The following is a 15,994-nucleotide window of genomic DNA, read 5'->3' on the forward strand; positions in this document are numbered from 1 at the left end:
AAGAAGGTCAACCATTAGGAACTACTTCAACCAATCCAAAGGGTACAAATTCTTCAGGAAAAGAAAACCGCAGAGTTTCTAAAGGAAATCCTTTATTAGTGTGAAGTGTGTCTCGCATTTTACTATAGCTGCACGACAGTAAACATCTTTTCTTTAATGTTGGATGTGTGTATGCAGATCTGATTACAACCTGCTATTAAAATAAGTCAAATATTCAGGAGTCTTGTGGGGAAACACAACATTTTACTATGAAAAGGTTAATTAAGAGAAAGCTCATTAATTTTCTACAACTTAACATGTCATGGCAAAAACGTAAATTCATAGTTTTCTAAAAATAAAATGTTATAAAACTGGCATTGCCTGTTCTGTGACCAGAGTACCCAACCAACACATATGATGCTTCCAGCCAATTACCACCCCATCAGTTTACTCTCAATCATCAATAAAGCGATGGAAGGGGTATCAACAATGCTATCAAGCAGAACCTACTCAGTGACGCCCAGTTTGAGTTTTTCCAGGGTCACTCAGCTCCTGACCTCATTATAGCCTTGGTTCAAACATGGACAGAAGAGCTGAATTCCTGAGGTGAGGCGAGAGTAACAGCCCTTGACATCAAGACCGCATTTCGACCAAGTGTGGCATCCAGGAGCCCTAGCAAAACTGAAATCAATGGGTATCACAGGGCAAACTCTCTGCTGGTTGGAGTCATACCTGGCACATAGGAAGATGGTTGCAGTTGTGGAGGATCAGTCATCTCAACTCCAGGACATTTCTACACGAGTCCCTCAGGGTAGTGTCCTAGGCCCAACCATCTTCAGCTGCTTCATCAATGACCTTCCCTCCGTCATAAGATCAGAAGTGGGGATGTTCGATGATTGCACAATGTTTAGCACCATTTGCGACTCCTCAGATACTGAAGCAGGACATCTTCAAATGCAACAAGACCTGGACAAGATCCATGTTGGGCTAACATGTGCAAGTAACATTCGCGCCACACATATACCAGGCAATGACCATTACCAATAAGAGACACCACGACCAGCACCCCTTGACATTCAATGGTGTTACCATCACTGAATCCCCCACTGTCAACATCCTTGGGGTTACCATTGACCAAAAACTCCATTGGACTCTCCACATAAACACAGTGGCTACACGAGCAGGTCAGAGGCTCGGAATACTGCAGCGAGTAACTCACCTCCTGACTCCCCACAGCCTATCCACCATCTACAAGGCACAAGTCAGGAGTGTGATGGAATACTCCCCACTTGCCTGGATGGGTGCAGCTCCAACAACATTTAAGAAGCTTGACACCATCCAGGACAAAGCAGCCTGATTGATTGGCACCACATCTACAAACATCCACTCCCTCCACCACCGATGCTCAGTAGCAGCAGTGTGTACTATCTACAAGATGCACTGCAGCAATTCACCAAAGATCCTTAGACAGCACCTTCTAAACCCATGACCAATTCCATCTAGAAGGACAAGGGCAGCAGATACATGGGAACACCACCACCTACAAGTTCTCCTTCCAAGCCACTCACCATACTGACTTGGAAATATATCGCTGTTCCTTCGCAGTTGCTGAATCAAAATCCTGAAATTCCCTCCCTAACGGCATTATGGGTCAACTCTCAGAATGCAGACTGCAGCGATTCAAGAAGGCAGCTCACCACCACCTTCTCAAGGGCAACTAGGAATGAGCAATAAATGCTGGCCAGCCAGCGACGCCCATGTCCCATGAATGAATAAAAAAAACACGTGCCACCGAGCCGCCCCGATCACCCAGCCCCAACTTCATTAATTATGCACCCTGGGGTTGTGCGTTGTATTCTGTGTGGGGGGGTCAGGCCTGATGAAGCATAATCTGCTGTCTTACTCGGGTGCTATATTGAAAAGGCACCTATCATCACTGACCCACTATTGATGAAAGAAGATGGACCTCCTGAAAATGAAGATGGATCTCCAGGAACATTGCGGTTGGAAGATGGAACTCCTCCAGGACACCAAATCTGGAAGATCCACCTGTAGCTGCTACCCCATCCACTGCTGCAGTGTTCCAGGGTAATAGGCGGCATTCATCACGAACTCTGGAAGCAGCCCCGGACATTGTTCAGGTGAGGCTGACATCTGTATGCCACATTGTTTCAGACGTGTTTTGCACCGACGTGCTTTCCTGCTGGAGAATTGGTGTGGGTGGTTGAGCCTTCATCTCTTTAGTGGGATGCAAATCAGTTTCACGCTGACCTCCAGCGGGTTTGTCAATCCACCATGACGGGCACCAGCAAAAGATCCCATGGGAAATTTGCACCAGTGTAAAACTGATTTTTGGACCTCCGGCCAATCTCGACCTCCCTCCCCCGCCCACCATTGTACCCATCACTGGAGGCATAGGAGAACTCCACCTCTATAAATGATTTACCAAAATAATCCATCTGTATTTTTGGTTATCGTTGGATACTTTGAATTCTACAGACAAATATATCAATTAATTCCAAGGGCCCGTCCACAAAGTTAAGTCAACACTGGAGAGAATAAGCCATAAACAAGCTCAAGGCATTCTTCCACATTAGCAAATGGTAAAACATAGGAAGTAAGTGAAATGGTGATTGATGGCTCATTCTACATTTTGCCTTCTTCAAAGAGGGAGGGAAGTTGCAACTTCTGTAACTCCTTATTTCAAGTGTAATCAAATTAAAACACTTTAGTGTCTCTACTGCAATTTTTATGGGCTGTATAGGAGTGAGAGATTTAAAAAAAGGACCATACTTTTTCTCTTCAATTACTTTTATTTGGCAGCTTTGGGATTCATCACCTCCTGTAAAGAACACATCAGTTGAATCCAGTCATCCAATCACAAAAATAAAGCAAAGGTTTGAGCATGGACAGACTTGAGAGCCTCTCGGCCTTTTTAGTTAATTTTCATCAGGTGCCAGTTCTGGAGGATATATACATACTGGGGTAGAGGGTTGCATCATGCCCCTCACATAGATGTTACTGTGATTTAACTTATACATGTATAAAGTTACAAATTCTTGGTTGAAAGGCATTTTAATTGTCCTTAAAATTCCAAGTAAGATTATCCTGAACTGTGTATGCACAACTGCTTTCTGATTGACCCCATGTAATCCTGCTCCATATCAAAAACACTATTGTCAGAGCAAGAATGGCGATGATATTCTTCCTGTTGTGTTTATTGTAAGCAAATGAGCTTCAGTTCGCAAAACAAACCATAAACTTTACTAATGGTTAAAAGAAGCTTGCTCAACCTGGAGTAATGAGGAAAAAGTCAAGCATGTAAAGTGCTTCAGAACTTCTATTCTTAATCAATCACCAAAGACCAATGATATCATTAAAGCCTTTGATCACAGATCTTCTTTCAAGCTCACAATCACAGTTGGAGTGACCTAGGTTTTCAGAAAGAATGGAGAAAATACCTCAGAGACAAAACAGTGAAATCGGAGCAATCATCAAATCATTCCTCAGGAAGGAGGAAAAAGAAATGATGTATCCTATAGGAATACAAAACACACTCCACAATAAAAGCAGTAAAATAAATTCATACTGCACAGCATTCAAATACAAATCTCACATTAAATTAACCCTGACAGTACTTCAAACTTACATTACCAAACCCTGTCGTGAAATGCTTATAAAATTCCTTTCCAAAAACTGCCAGTTTTTTTTCCCAAATTTAGGAACCAAAATAGATTAGTGCTTTTGATTAAACTCCAGTTTGAATTAAAAAAGCGGGAAGGTCACCAAGACATTAATTCGTATGGTGATTTTAGCAACTAACATCCCACGGCAAACATAAATAAACTGCCATTCTGTATAAAATTGTAGAAAACTTCCCCCACTTCCTCTAATAAGGACTGAAGCAGCTGTTCCACTTAAAGGCAAAATACTACGGATGCTGGAATCTGAAACAAAGACAGAAAATTACCATCCAGATTCGAAACGTTGGCTCTATTCTCTCTCCACAGAAGCTGTCAGACCTGCTGAGATTTTCCAGCATTTTCTGTTTTTAATCTGTTCCAGTTGCTCTGCCAGGTTTGAGAGCAGATCTCCACTCCACCTGACGAAGGGGCAGTGCTCCGAAAGCTAGTGGCTTTTGCTACCAAATAAACCTGTTGGACTTTAACCTGGTGTTGTTAAACTTCTCACTGTATTTTCCATTTGCGCAGGCACAGCAAGTGCAACTGTGGGCTTTGATTCCAGTGCAAGCAGAGCCTATTTGTCCAACTGCACCACCGCCTCCTGAGAGAGGACATCCATCCTAAAGCCTTAACAAAGGCCCGGCTGTTCTCTTGGGTGAATATAAAAGATCCATGGCTCTAACTGAAGCAGAGTTGGGTTGTCTGCTGCTGTCCTGGCTAAATTTCATCTCACAAAAAACACCTCAAAACATATGATCTGCTCATTTATTTCACTGCTGTGTCTGGAACCTTATTGTGTGCAATTTGACTGCTGTACTGAACTGGATTACAGCAGTGAATACGCTTTTAAAGTACTTAATTGGCCGGAAAGTGCTTTGGAACATCCTGGGAGCATGATGGGCATTGTATAAATGAAGGTCTTCTCTTTTATTTCCATTTTTGTCACCACTTGCTCTAGTACTGAGCTCAAACATACCAAAGGCCACCAGTTCTATCTGAAGTGCACTATGGCATAAAAGTAAATAAAGGCATCTCCTAACAGCTCAGTAACAAGTTTTATAATTTGTGCAACAAAAAAAATCACATGAATGTCACAAATTTAAAACCAGTTAAAAATAGGTTTGAAAATTAACACTGATTAAATGTAGCAGCACTTTCACATTTTTCAGTTTAGCAGGAAGGCAGATACCACCCATTCTAACTTATGGGTCTCCCACAACTAGTTACAATCCCAGGGTAAACCTGTCATTAAAGCCAATAAAAAAAGGCACAGGATTTAGTCAATCAGACATACTTACTTGCATTATCACCTTAGAGCTTAGAGACAACCATGTTTTGAAAGCAGCAGCCCACTAAACCGCAGCTGGGTCAAAATCCTGGAAACCCCCCTTCCCATCAGCATACAGGGTGTACCTGCACCATATGGACTGCAGAGGTTCAAGAAAGTGGCTCACCACCACTTTTTCATGGACATCTAGGGATGGGCATAAAATGCTTGCCTAGCCAGTGATGCCCACATCCCATGAAAGAATGTAGAAGAGTTATAGTAACAGAAATAAAAACAGCAAGTCGGACAGCATGTATGGAGAGAGAAACAGAGTTAACAGAGAAACAGAGTTAGAAACATAAGAACTAGGAGCAGGAGTAGGCCATTTGGCCCCTCGAGTCTGCTCCGCCATTCAATGACTGATCTATTCGTGGACTCAGCTCCACTTCCCCACCCACTCACCATAACCCTCAATTCCTTTACTGTTCAAAAATGTATCTTTGCCTTAAAAACATTCAATGAGATAGCCTCAACTGCTTCACTGGGCAGGGAATTCCACAGATTGACAACCCTTTGGTGAAGAAGTTCCTCCTCAACTCAGTCCTAAATCTGCTCCCCCTTATTTTGAGGCCATGCCCCCTAGTTCTGGTTTCACCCGCCAGTGGAAACAACTTCCCTGCTTCTATCTTATCTATTCCCTTCATAATCTTACATGTTTCCATAAGATCTCCCCTCATCCTTCTAAATTCCAATGAGTATAGTCCCAGTCTACTGTCTCTCCCCATAAGCCAACCCTCTCAACTCCGGAATCAACCTAGTGAATCTCCTCTGCACCCCCTCCAGTGCCAGTATATCCTTTCTCAAGTAAGGAAACCAAAACTGTACACAGTACTCCAGGTGTGACCTCACCAGCACCTTATACAGCTGCAACATAATCTTGCTGTTTTTAAAACTCCATCCCTCTCGCAATGAAGGACAAAATTCCATTTGCCTTCTTAATTACCTGCTGCACCTGCAAACTAACTTTGTGATTCATGCACAAGGTCCCTCTGCACAGCAGCATGCTGCAATTTTTTACTATTTAAATAATAGTCCATTTTGCTGTTATTCCTACCAAAATGGATGACCTCAAATTTACCAACATTGTACTTCATCTGCCAGACCTGTACCCATTCACTTAAACTATCTATATTCCTTTACAGACATTGTGTCCTCTGCACACTTTGCTCCACCACTCATCTTAGTGTCATCTGCGAACTTTGACACACATTTGGTCCCCAACTCCAAATCATCTACGTAAATTGTAAACAAATTGTAAAAAACAGCTTTAATTCTCAAGATTCAAGCTCACAGTGAGGCTACTTCCAGCCAATACCAGAGGATATAAACAACCCAGAGCAGAATCTTGTTGAGGAGGCGGGGATCTTGCTTGTTGACTGGAGGGTCAGCATGAGACTCGCTCTGTAGAATGAGCAGCCAAAGGCAGGGAAGCCATGGGGCTGCCTGGTTAAAGAGGAGGAAAGCGGCTATCAATCTAATGCCCGTGTGGCCTCAGCAAGGAATACAACCAGTTAAAGTTGGTTATTTCTTCACTAAGGTCAGAATATAAGTATGTTGGCTATCACCCAACCTTCAAAATGGTCATGAGCTGACATTGCAGCAATGTCTCTGTGGTAATGTTTTCCCAAAAACAAATGCTTGCAAATAAAACACTAGAGGAAAGCAGAGAATACATATCAGTTAGGAGGCAGGACCATTTACAACTGACACAATCAGAACATAAGAAATAGGAATATACTATACATACCCTCAAGCCTGCTCCATTATTCAATAAGGCTAATCTTTGTCCTCAACTCCAATTTCCCAATCCACATCCCTTTATGCCGTTGGAATCTAAAACCCTACATTAAACTCAGCCTTGAACATACTCAATGACTGAGTATCCACGGCCCTCTGGGTTAGAGAATTTCAAAGATTGATAATTGATTTGATTTGATTTATTGTCACGTAATTAACATACCGTGAAAAGTATTGTTTCTTGCGCTATACAGACAAAACATGCCGTTCATAAAGAAGGAAACAAGAGTGCAGAATGTAGTGTTACAGTCATAGCTAGGGTGTACAGAAAGATCACAATGCAAGGTAAGTTCATTCAAAAGTCTGACAGCAGCAGGGAAGAAGCTGTTCTTGAGTCGGTTGGTCTGTGACCTCAAACTTTTGTATCTTTTTCCCCAAAGGAAGAAGGTGGAAGAGAGAATGTCCAGGGTGCGTGGGGTCCTTAATTATGCTGGCTGCTTTGCTGAGGGAACAGGGAGTGCAGACAGAGTCAATGGATGGGAGGCTGGTTTGCGTGATGGATTGGGCTACATTCATGACCTTTTGTAGTTCCTTGCGGTCTTGGACAGAGCAGGAGCCATACCAAGCTGTGATATAACCGGAAAGAATGCTTTCTTTGGTGCATCTGTAAAGGTTGGTGGGAGTCGTAGCTGACATGCCAAATTTCCTTAGTCTTCTGAGAAAGTAGAGGCGTTGGTGGACTTTTTTAACTAGAATGTCGGCATGGAGGGACCAGGACAGATTGTTGGTGATCTAAAAACTTGAAGCTCTTGACCCTTTCTACTTCGTCCCCGTTGATGTAGACGGGAGCATGTTCTCCTTTACGCTTCCTGAAGTCGATGACAATCTCCTTCGTTTTGTTGACATTGGGGGAGAGATTATTGTTGCTGCACCAGTTTCTCTATCTCATTCCTGTACTCTGTCTCGTCATTGTTTGAGATCCGACCGACTATGGTGGTGTCGTCAGCAAACTTGAAAATCGAATTGGAGGGGAATTTGGCTACACAGTCATAGGTGTATAAGGAGTATAGTAGGGGGCTGAGAACACAGTCTTGTGAGGCACCGGTGTTGAGGACGATCGTGGAGGTGTTGTTGCCTATCCTTACTGATTGTGGCCTGTGAGTTAGGAAGTTCAGGATCCAGTCGCAGAGGGAGGAGCCGAGGCCCAGGCCAAAGAGTTTGGAGATGAGTTTCGTAGGAATAATAGTGTTGAAGGCTGAGCTGTAGTCAATAAATAGGAGTCTGACATAGGTGTCCTTGTTATCTAATCCTTGATAACTTTTCCAAGTGAAGAAATCTCTCCCTTCTCAGCTCTAAATGGCCAATCTCTTATCCTAAAATGATGCCCCCTATATTCTCCAGCTAGGGGAAATAGCCTCTCAGCTTCTACCCTGTCAAGCCCTTTCAGAATTTTATACGTTTCAATGAGGTCACCTCTGATTCACAATTAGTGAAGTCCACTCGATGAGCATATGTAGTTCAACTCTCTTTCATCAAGTTAACAATAGGGATCAATAAGTATCTAACCATCTACATGAAAAGCAACTGGATTGCTAGGGACAATGAATTACTAAGGCAACTGCAATCTTCAGTGGGTCTTTAGGCAACTCATTCACAAAAAAGAAAGAACTCGTGTTTATGTAGTGCCTTTTAAATCTCCTTGGTGTGTTAACACATTGGAATCTGTGGACTTGAAGTGATTATTTCGGCAAATGTAACAATATTGCAATAATTTACAAACAGCGGACGATTAGCAACAAGACAAATAGGTTTTTCTGGTGTGGTGTTGGGTGAGGGATTAACATTAACCTGGACGCCTCTTCAAAAACTAGCAGATGGGGTCTGCAGACAGAATTTTGACTGCATCCTGTTCAGAAGAGAGCACTCCCTCAGTAGTGCAGTCTGATAATTTGTTGTCAGTTTGAACCCAGAACCATGACTCAGGGTTGAAAATACCAAACTGAGCCAAATCTCTAACATAGAGAGATCATATACAAATAAAATTCCCTCTCTCCATCCCCAACTAGTTACAGTAAAAAAATATTTGTTGGAACACTGTCCTGTGGTAAGCAACCTGAATTGTATAGCAAAGCAAATGGATCAGTTTGTGTAAAGGCTTTAAATGCAAATACAAGACATGTTTAAATTAGTCTAGAATTATCCACGTTAGGGTTCCCCAGTTCACAAGATTCCAATTCTAGTTTGCCCTCCCTGTGATATTTGCCCCTCAATTGCTGGCCACACAAGTGATGGGGGCGGGGGGGTGGGGTGGGGGGGGGGGGGGTTGAGGTGTGGACAAGCAAGATTATCTCCCCTTCGTAGGTCAGAGATACATATCTTATTAGCCATTCACGGACTGAAGCATAGCAAAGCAGTAAACATGGTTTTTTGTGAGGGGAAACAGGAGGAGCAGGGAAATGCTGAAACACTAAATAGAGGGGAAAATGATTTGTGATATAATTCTGCTCATTGGTCATTGAACTAGAGCCAAACAGGTGGTAATGGATGAAATATTTATGATAGACTGAAATTATCACCATTTTAGCTCACACGGCCTACAGATTAATATCTCATAATATTTTGTTGTATTAAGCTCTGTATGCACGATGCTACACAATGCTTTTTGGACAAGTTTAGGTGTTTGCATATTTAAAAGAATATTTAATGTAAATACAGTAATAAAATTAACCGTCTTCATTTTAATTGCTGTATAAATTAAACAGCGCAAAGGAAAATTTGCCAACCTCTCATTTCCACAATGGAGCATCTTTCGAGTCAAGTGTAGGTTGGAGAATCAGTGTCACAGGGTTGGAAACCAAACTCTGACCTACACTCCCATCTGATCAAAATATTCTATGCCTCTGAAATACAGCCTTGCTGAATTAACATTACAGTACCAAGTTACCAATAACCTTCCATTACTTCAGTTAAGGATCCTTTGTACACTTGCTATTAAGACTCAGGGGGATAGCATCAGATGATCCAGATCCTGTCCATGTATGATGCCCACATGTATAGTTCCAACAGGAAGTCACCGCCAGCCGGAATCCTGGCTGAAATCCTATCCCCAGCCCAGGTACATTTAAGGGGCACTATTGACATCCTTCAATAAGAGCAGTTAATTAGGGAATCCAACCGGAGTACAGATCAAAATAACTCATTGTGTATTAATCAACGAAATTATCATCAGTGCATCTTTAAACAGTTTCAGAAAAGTAACCTCTGGTTTAAAAAAAAGTTTGTATCTGCAAGTAAACACCAAGTTAATACAGGTTTCAAAATTGGTGGATTTAACTGCTATAATATACAGAGAAATGAAGTGCTCGCAATCCAACCAGCAATGGGGAGAAAAAAGCAAAAGCTTACAGTTGCAATAACATGTACGCAAGTGTATCAGTGAGCTGAGAGTGTCTGGAAAGGAAAGGGTGCAGAGTCAGCAAAAGAGGACAGAGCTACAGAAAAATAAATGAAAAGAATCCAGGAATTTTTTTCCCCTCTTGCGTTGAAGAAAGATGACACAGAGACACAGAAAGAAATATGAAGCGGCACTCGTTCAAATGCTCACAAGTTAAAATGCCCAGGTTAACATCCACAATTTGATTAATGTGCTCTCAACAGTATATTTGAAGCCAAATTCAAAAATCAATAGATATGTGTTGTTTCAAAACCCATACAACAAAAGCTGCCATCCACCTATTAATGTAGGTGGCTCGACAATTTCGAGCTTTATACTTTTTCATCTCCACAGACTTTGATCAGCCTTTCTGAACAGTATTCTCAGAAAGCAGTTTATTACCCACTCCATCAAGTGATCAATGATTTCATTAATATGACAGATCACAAAACTGTCGTATCATTGATACAGGCTTGAAAGATGATTCCAGTTTCCTGCCACATTTCCACAGTCTAGGATACTTACTGGCAGCTCGACTCCATTCAATATTTTCACAGACACAGAAAACTAAAAATCCATTTTCAAACCAATTTCAATTAGAATCCAGGAGTTGTTATCACAGGTGCAGCAGAATGGGTCTGTAAGTGGAAAAGTCGTCTGTCCGTTCTGAAATGAAACCTTATCTGTAGCCACAAAGATGGCTGAGGACAGCCTATCTGTAATTTACTTTTTATCCTGTGTTAACTTAAGCTTACTTCTGTCACATGGAATTCCTACTACTTGCTGTTAGTGGGTAATCTAAAAGCTTAAGGAGTGTATGTGAGCATTGATCTTTTCTGCATGAACTTTCCTTTGTACATATGCTCCCTCCCCACAAATTTTAAATAACTCAAAATTATACACGGCTAAAGATCTGTGTTTTTTTTTTAATTTTGCGAACTTTGCATTAGTTTAAGCTTCAGAAATCTAATGACAAGTGCTGTCTCCACCCACTGCATTCCCAGAGATTTTCATTTGCAAGGACTGGAACGTCAGTATTTCATTAATTCTGCACCCAAGTGGAGAGGCTTTTCTCTCACCTCCTCCAGTCTCCTTTCGCAAATTATCCCATGACGGTAGATTTATTCTCTCAAAGACCCCAGACTTTGAGAAACAACAAAAGAATCAGAAGACTTTCTGGTCCACCTGCCTGGCGAATGATGAAGCAGGGAAAAGCATCCCCCAGAGAAACCAATCAAACCATTGTGTGGCACAGTCAGACCTTTTCAACTGTCAAACCAGGAGAGTTGGAAAAGAGATGAAAGAACTTGGGATGAAGCTACCATTTATATAAAGATACAGGAATGGTCTCCTAAGATTTAATAATTGGGATGGTACTCTTTAAAAAAAAAACTTTAAAAAAACCCAGCATGAGCTAGCCTGACCAAGAGAGAAGAGAAAGGTAGTGGAAAATCCCCAGCCTTTATTAAACAACTCTCTGAATCAGGCATTTTAGATGAAGTCAAATGATGAACAGTTAAAGCTTGTAAAATCCACTTAGCAGACCTTAAGCTGTCAGAAAAATAAATTGTGCTGGCTTTTCAAAAACAAAATTAACAGCACTTTTTCTTTCAAATGATGCAGCATTATTTTAATCCCTACTTTAAAAAATAATAGCCAGGGGTTTTGTGAAACCAGAGGGTAACTGCAAAGAAACTTTTAAGTAATATTCATTTATAACTCAGGAACTTTTATATCCTCCTAACAAAAAAAAAAGTGACATTTTTACAAATCCTGGAATGTTTCCTTTTCATTTTGGTAGGTGGGTGGATTGGGGGGGGGGGGGGGGGGTTGCAAGAAAGGTTTTCATAATAGGGCTAAAATCTGCCCTGTCCCAGGGGAGTCAGAGATCCTTATCAGCAACTGTGGATTGGGTTTCATGGCATTCCTCACTGCCTTCTATCATGATGTGAGAATCCACACACCACCGTCCACCCCCTCCCCCCCCCCCCTTTCAGAATGTTACATGCTGGCTAAGCTCTCCATATTGCTCACTGCCTCTTTTCAACTCTGACCCACACAACGTGAGTCACGTATTACTTCATTCTGACCATGAGGCCATAAATGGGTAAAAAGTTTTAACACTCCTTTTACAGCAGCACAGGCTGGAAAGTACGAGCTACTGCTGCAACAGGAAGTGTTCCTTGTAAGAGCCCCACTGCTTTTTTTCATTGCTACCCCAGGATGAGATTTCTTTGGTTGTTCTCGCTTGCCAGACTCTACAAAATGAAAGATGCCAAACTAAAGGGGAAGTCTAGGGGAGACTTGGGAGGGCCGAAGCCAGGATTCATCACTGTCGCCACATTTTCAGGACTGGGACAGGCTGGGGGAAAGAGGACATGGGAATAAGTGTCAACAATTTTAGTTCCTCCTGGTAGACTTCGAATTCTGCAACACTGCACAATTAAAACCAGGAACTTCCACCTGCCCTTGGAACAAAAGAACAAGCAGATTTAAGAAAGACTGTGTTTGCTGCCAATGAGGTGCATGCATAGTGGTACCTACGATGTGACATCATTGCGAGTTAGAGAGATCAGAATTCTACTCATTCCGCTAACCTCAGTGTGATACTTACCCTCTTCATTTCGTTCAAAATAAAAATTTAAACTCACAGCAATCCTAATGAGAACTGTCCCTGTTTTATAAAATCTGATAAACAGCAGCATCTGCAGAAGGAGGAGGAAAAAAGGGGAGAGAGTTGAAGGTGGTGGTCTTGGTGGAGGGGAGAAAATAACTCAGTTTTATTTTTTGATGCATCATACGAAAACCTGTGTGAAAATCGGCAGATGAATTACAACATTGCTCCAAAACAGCAAGACCGCTCCTGGCACTTTTTATTTTAAATGGACAAAAAGAAAATCGGCTACTCTGACCTCCATATCTAATTTTCAGATCTGCAGTGTCATCCAACGAGATTGTGTACCATGATAATCTGGGCTCTTTTTTCCCCCAAGTGTGCTCTATTACCGTGTTTTAAAAAAGACTTTTAAAAAATCAAGTTTTTGACAGTTATCGGCAGCCATTTTGCATCGGCAAGAGGCACACTGTTAAAGAAAATAGCCACATCCTTAACATTAACGCAACTTTCATTAACTCACTGTACTCAATAACAATAACCTACCTAATGGCATTGTGGGTCAACCCATAGCACCTGGACAACAGTTTTTCAAGAAGGCAGCTCGCCACCAACTTCTCAAGGGCAATAGGGATGGGCAATAAATGCTGGCCAGCCAGCGACGCTCATGTCCCATGAATGAATTTTTTAAAAACTTGCGCACTAGAAGCCCGTCTCAGATTCAGATTGTGCAGAACTCATTTCAAGGTTCAGAGTTCTGTTCAAACATCATCAAATAACAAAACTTTAAAAACCTTCATAAATGATAAAGGGTAGCTGTCCTTTCGAGTAGATGGAAATCATCTGCACCAAGCAACCGAAGATATGTTTGCACACATGGTAATATTTTCTCTGGACCCAAGTGCAGTTTCAGAGCAGAAGACACAAGAGAAGGGAGCAAGGGCAGAATGGAAAAAAAAAGGACATTTACATGAAATCGTGTACCACAAAGAGATGCCATTCAACCCATTATACTTCTGCCAGCTCTTAAGAATTATATTTTTAGTTCCACTGCCCTGCTCTTTCACAATAACCATAAAAATATTCTCCCTTCAAGTATATACCCAATAACGTTTCAAAATTACCATGCTTCCACCATCCTTTCAAGCAGCACATTCCAGCTTTAAAGTCACCATAATCCCAGGTGACCATGGGCTGCTCTCCCCTTTGAGGGGGAAAGCTGGCTGCTGGCAATTTAACCTCGGGATCACCACACCTCAGGCGAGAGGCAAGGTTGAGAAGGCGGGGCCTTCATGAAACAAATCCTCGTACCCCCTCTGGTTCTTTTGCCAGTTTACCTTAATTCTGCCCTTAAGTGACCAACCTTTCTGCCTCTTTCTCCTTACTTACTGTTCCAAAACAAGCACAATTTTAAATCCCCCTTAACCCTCCCAGCATGAAGGAGAACAATTCCAGTTTCCCCATACTCTCCACATAACTGACATTTCTTTTATTCATTTGTGGGACATGGTGGCACTGGCTGGCCAGCATTTATTGCCCATCCCTAGTTGCCCTTGTTTCGAGGGCAGTTGAGAGTCAACCACATTGCAGTGGCTCTGGAATCACATGTAGGCCAGACTAGGTAAGGACAGCAGATTTCCTTCCCGAAAGGACATTAGTGAACCAGACAATTGACAATGGTTTCATGGTCATCAGTAGATTCTTAATTCCAAATATTTTTTAAAATTCAAATTCCACCATCTGCTGTGGCGGGATTCGAACCCAGGTCCCCAGAACATTAGCTGAGTTTCTGGATTAATAGTCTAGCAATAATACTACTAGGCCATCGCCTCCCCATTCCTCATCTCTGCACCCAAACCATAATTTTCATCCTCTCAGCATGTGAAAGTTGGTCCCCAGGATACGTGTTGCTTTTGTGCCTCAGTCTGAACCTAATATTGTCTTTGCAGATTAGAGAACTCAGCAAGTCAGGGTTCCAATCAGTGGACTCCAACTTGGATCACTTTCCACTCATCTGTACTCCCTATGCCCATTCTCCCCACGCATAAACCAGAAACGATATACATACGGCAAAACCAAGCACCACATCCTCAATAATGACAGCTCCGCCACACAGGCAGAATACTCCAGAGCACATTTAAATTAGGAAGAAAAATCAATTTGCACATATGGCCAACTAGCAACAACTCTTGCAAAGCCCATGAAAAGGAGAGGAAAAAATGATAAATCTCAAATTACAAAAAACAGTTTTAACTGGAACAGAACTCAGCAACATAAAAGAAAAAATACTCTGCATTGGGTTTATAACAGGGATTACTTTAATTCCAAATTCTTCTTCCTCCACCCACTACCAACACTTTCCCAAAACAAACAGCAATCCAGGTGCAGCTGATCCATTCATGAGGAATGTCGTGAACAAAAAAAATAATTGCTGCTCTCACTGTGAGCAAATCCCCGTACACTACACTACTTACCATTGGATGTTGTACTGGAGGCTATGGCTTTTTCACTGACATCTGTGCGAGACGATCCCTTTACAATGGAATTTTCCACTTTTTTCTTCTCAGCTGCAGTAGTAGTGTGTGACTGGGCATCCATGGTGATGTTTCATTACCTCAGATCTTAACACCAGCACAGCTATAAGGCAAAGAAATGAAACAATATCTTAAACTGAAATCCACATCTTCACAGTATACAAAACTTCACAAGTCTGTAGTGAGCTGTGGTAATATGTTAAAGAACCTATTACATTTAAGCAAACTTTTCCAGTGCTCTTACAATCTAACACTTAGGAAGACGTTTCTCAAATCATTGAAGCTGTAGGAATAAGCAACAGCACAGCTACAACTTTCCTGAAAACCTGCCTCATGGTTTCATTTTAAAATATTTGCATCCCACCACCAAACAATGAAATAAAGTTCTACTTTTCAATTATTGCTGCGGCAAATTGCAATTTAAACTTGTCAATACACATCAACTCTCACAGGTAATCAGTAGCAAAAGCAGCTTTCTAACATTTCAGAGTCTAGACAAAGGCAGCTGCACGCCTTTTGTATTTGTGAACAAGTTTAAAGGCGAGTACCCGAGACCTTATTTTTCTAAAACATAATCCTGCTAATACCAATCAGAACACAGGTGTGCCTTTCTGCTTAAAGCCCAGTTATGGATTTTTGCCAAAAGGAGTAGAAACATTAAACATACCCAATACCCAAAGTATAGCA

At 41.7% G+C, this 15,994-nt stretch overlaps 1 protein-coding gene across 1 annotated transcript in view; it reads right to left on the reverse strand.

The window, feature by feature from the left end:
- Positions 1-15,412, reverse strand: part of LOC144495875 (transcriptional activator GLI3-like) — a 326,921-nt gene extending 311,509 nt beyond the window's left edge. Inside the window, exon 1 of the mRNA XM_078216554.1 lies at positions 15,248-15,412. Within this exon, the coding sequence (XP_078072680.1) occupies positions 15,248-15,371 (124 nt within the window). The 5' untranslated portion in view covers positions 15,372-15,412. The remainder of the gene's footprint in view (positions 1-15,247) is intronic.
- Positions 15,413-15,994: the final 582 nt, after the last annotated feature.

This window comes from Mustelus asterias, chromosome 7, assembly GCF_964213995.1.
Source record: "Mustelus asterias chromosome 7, sMusAst1.hap1.1, whole genome shotgun sequence".
Classification (NCBI taxonomy): Eukaryota; Metazoa; Chordata; class Chondrichthyes; order Carcharhiniformes; family Triakidae; genus Mustelus; species Mustelus asterias.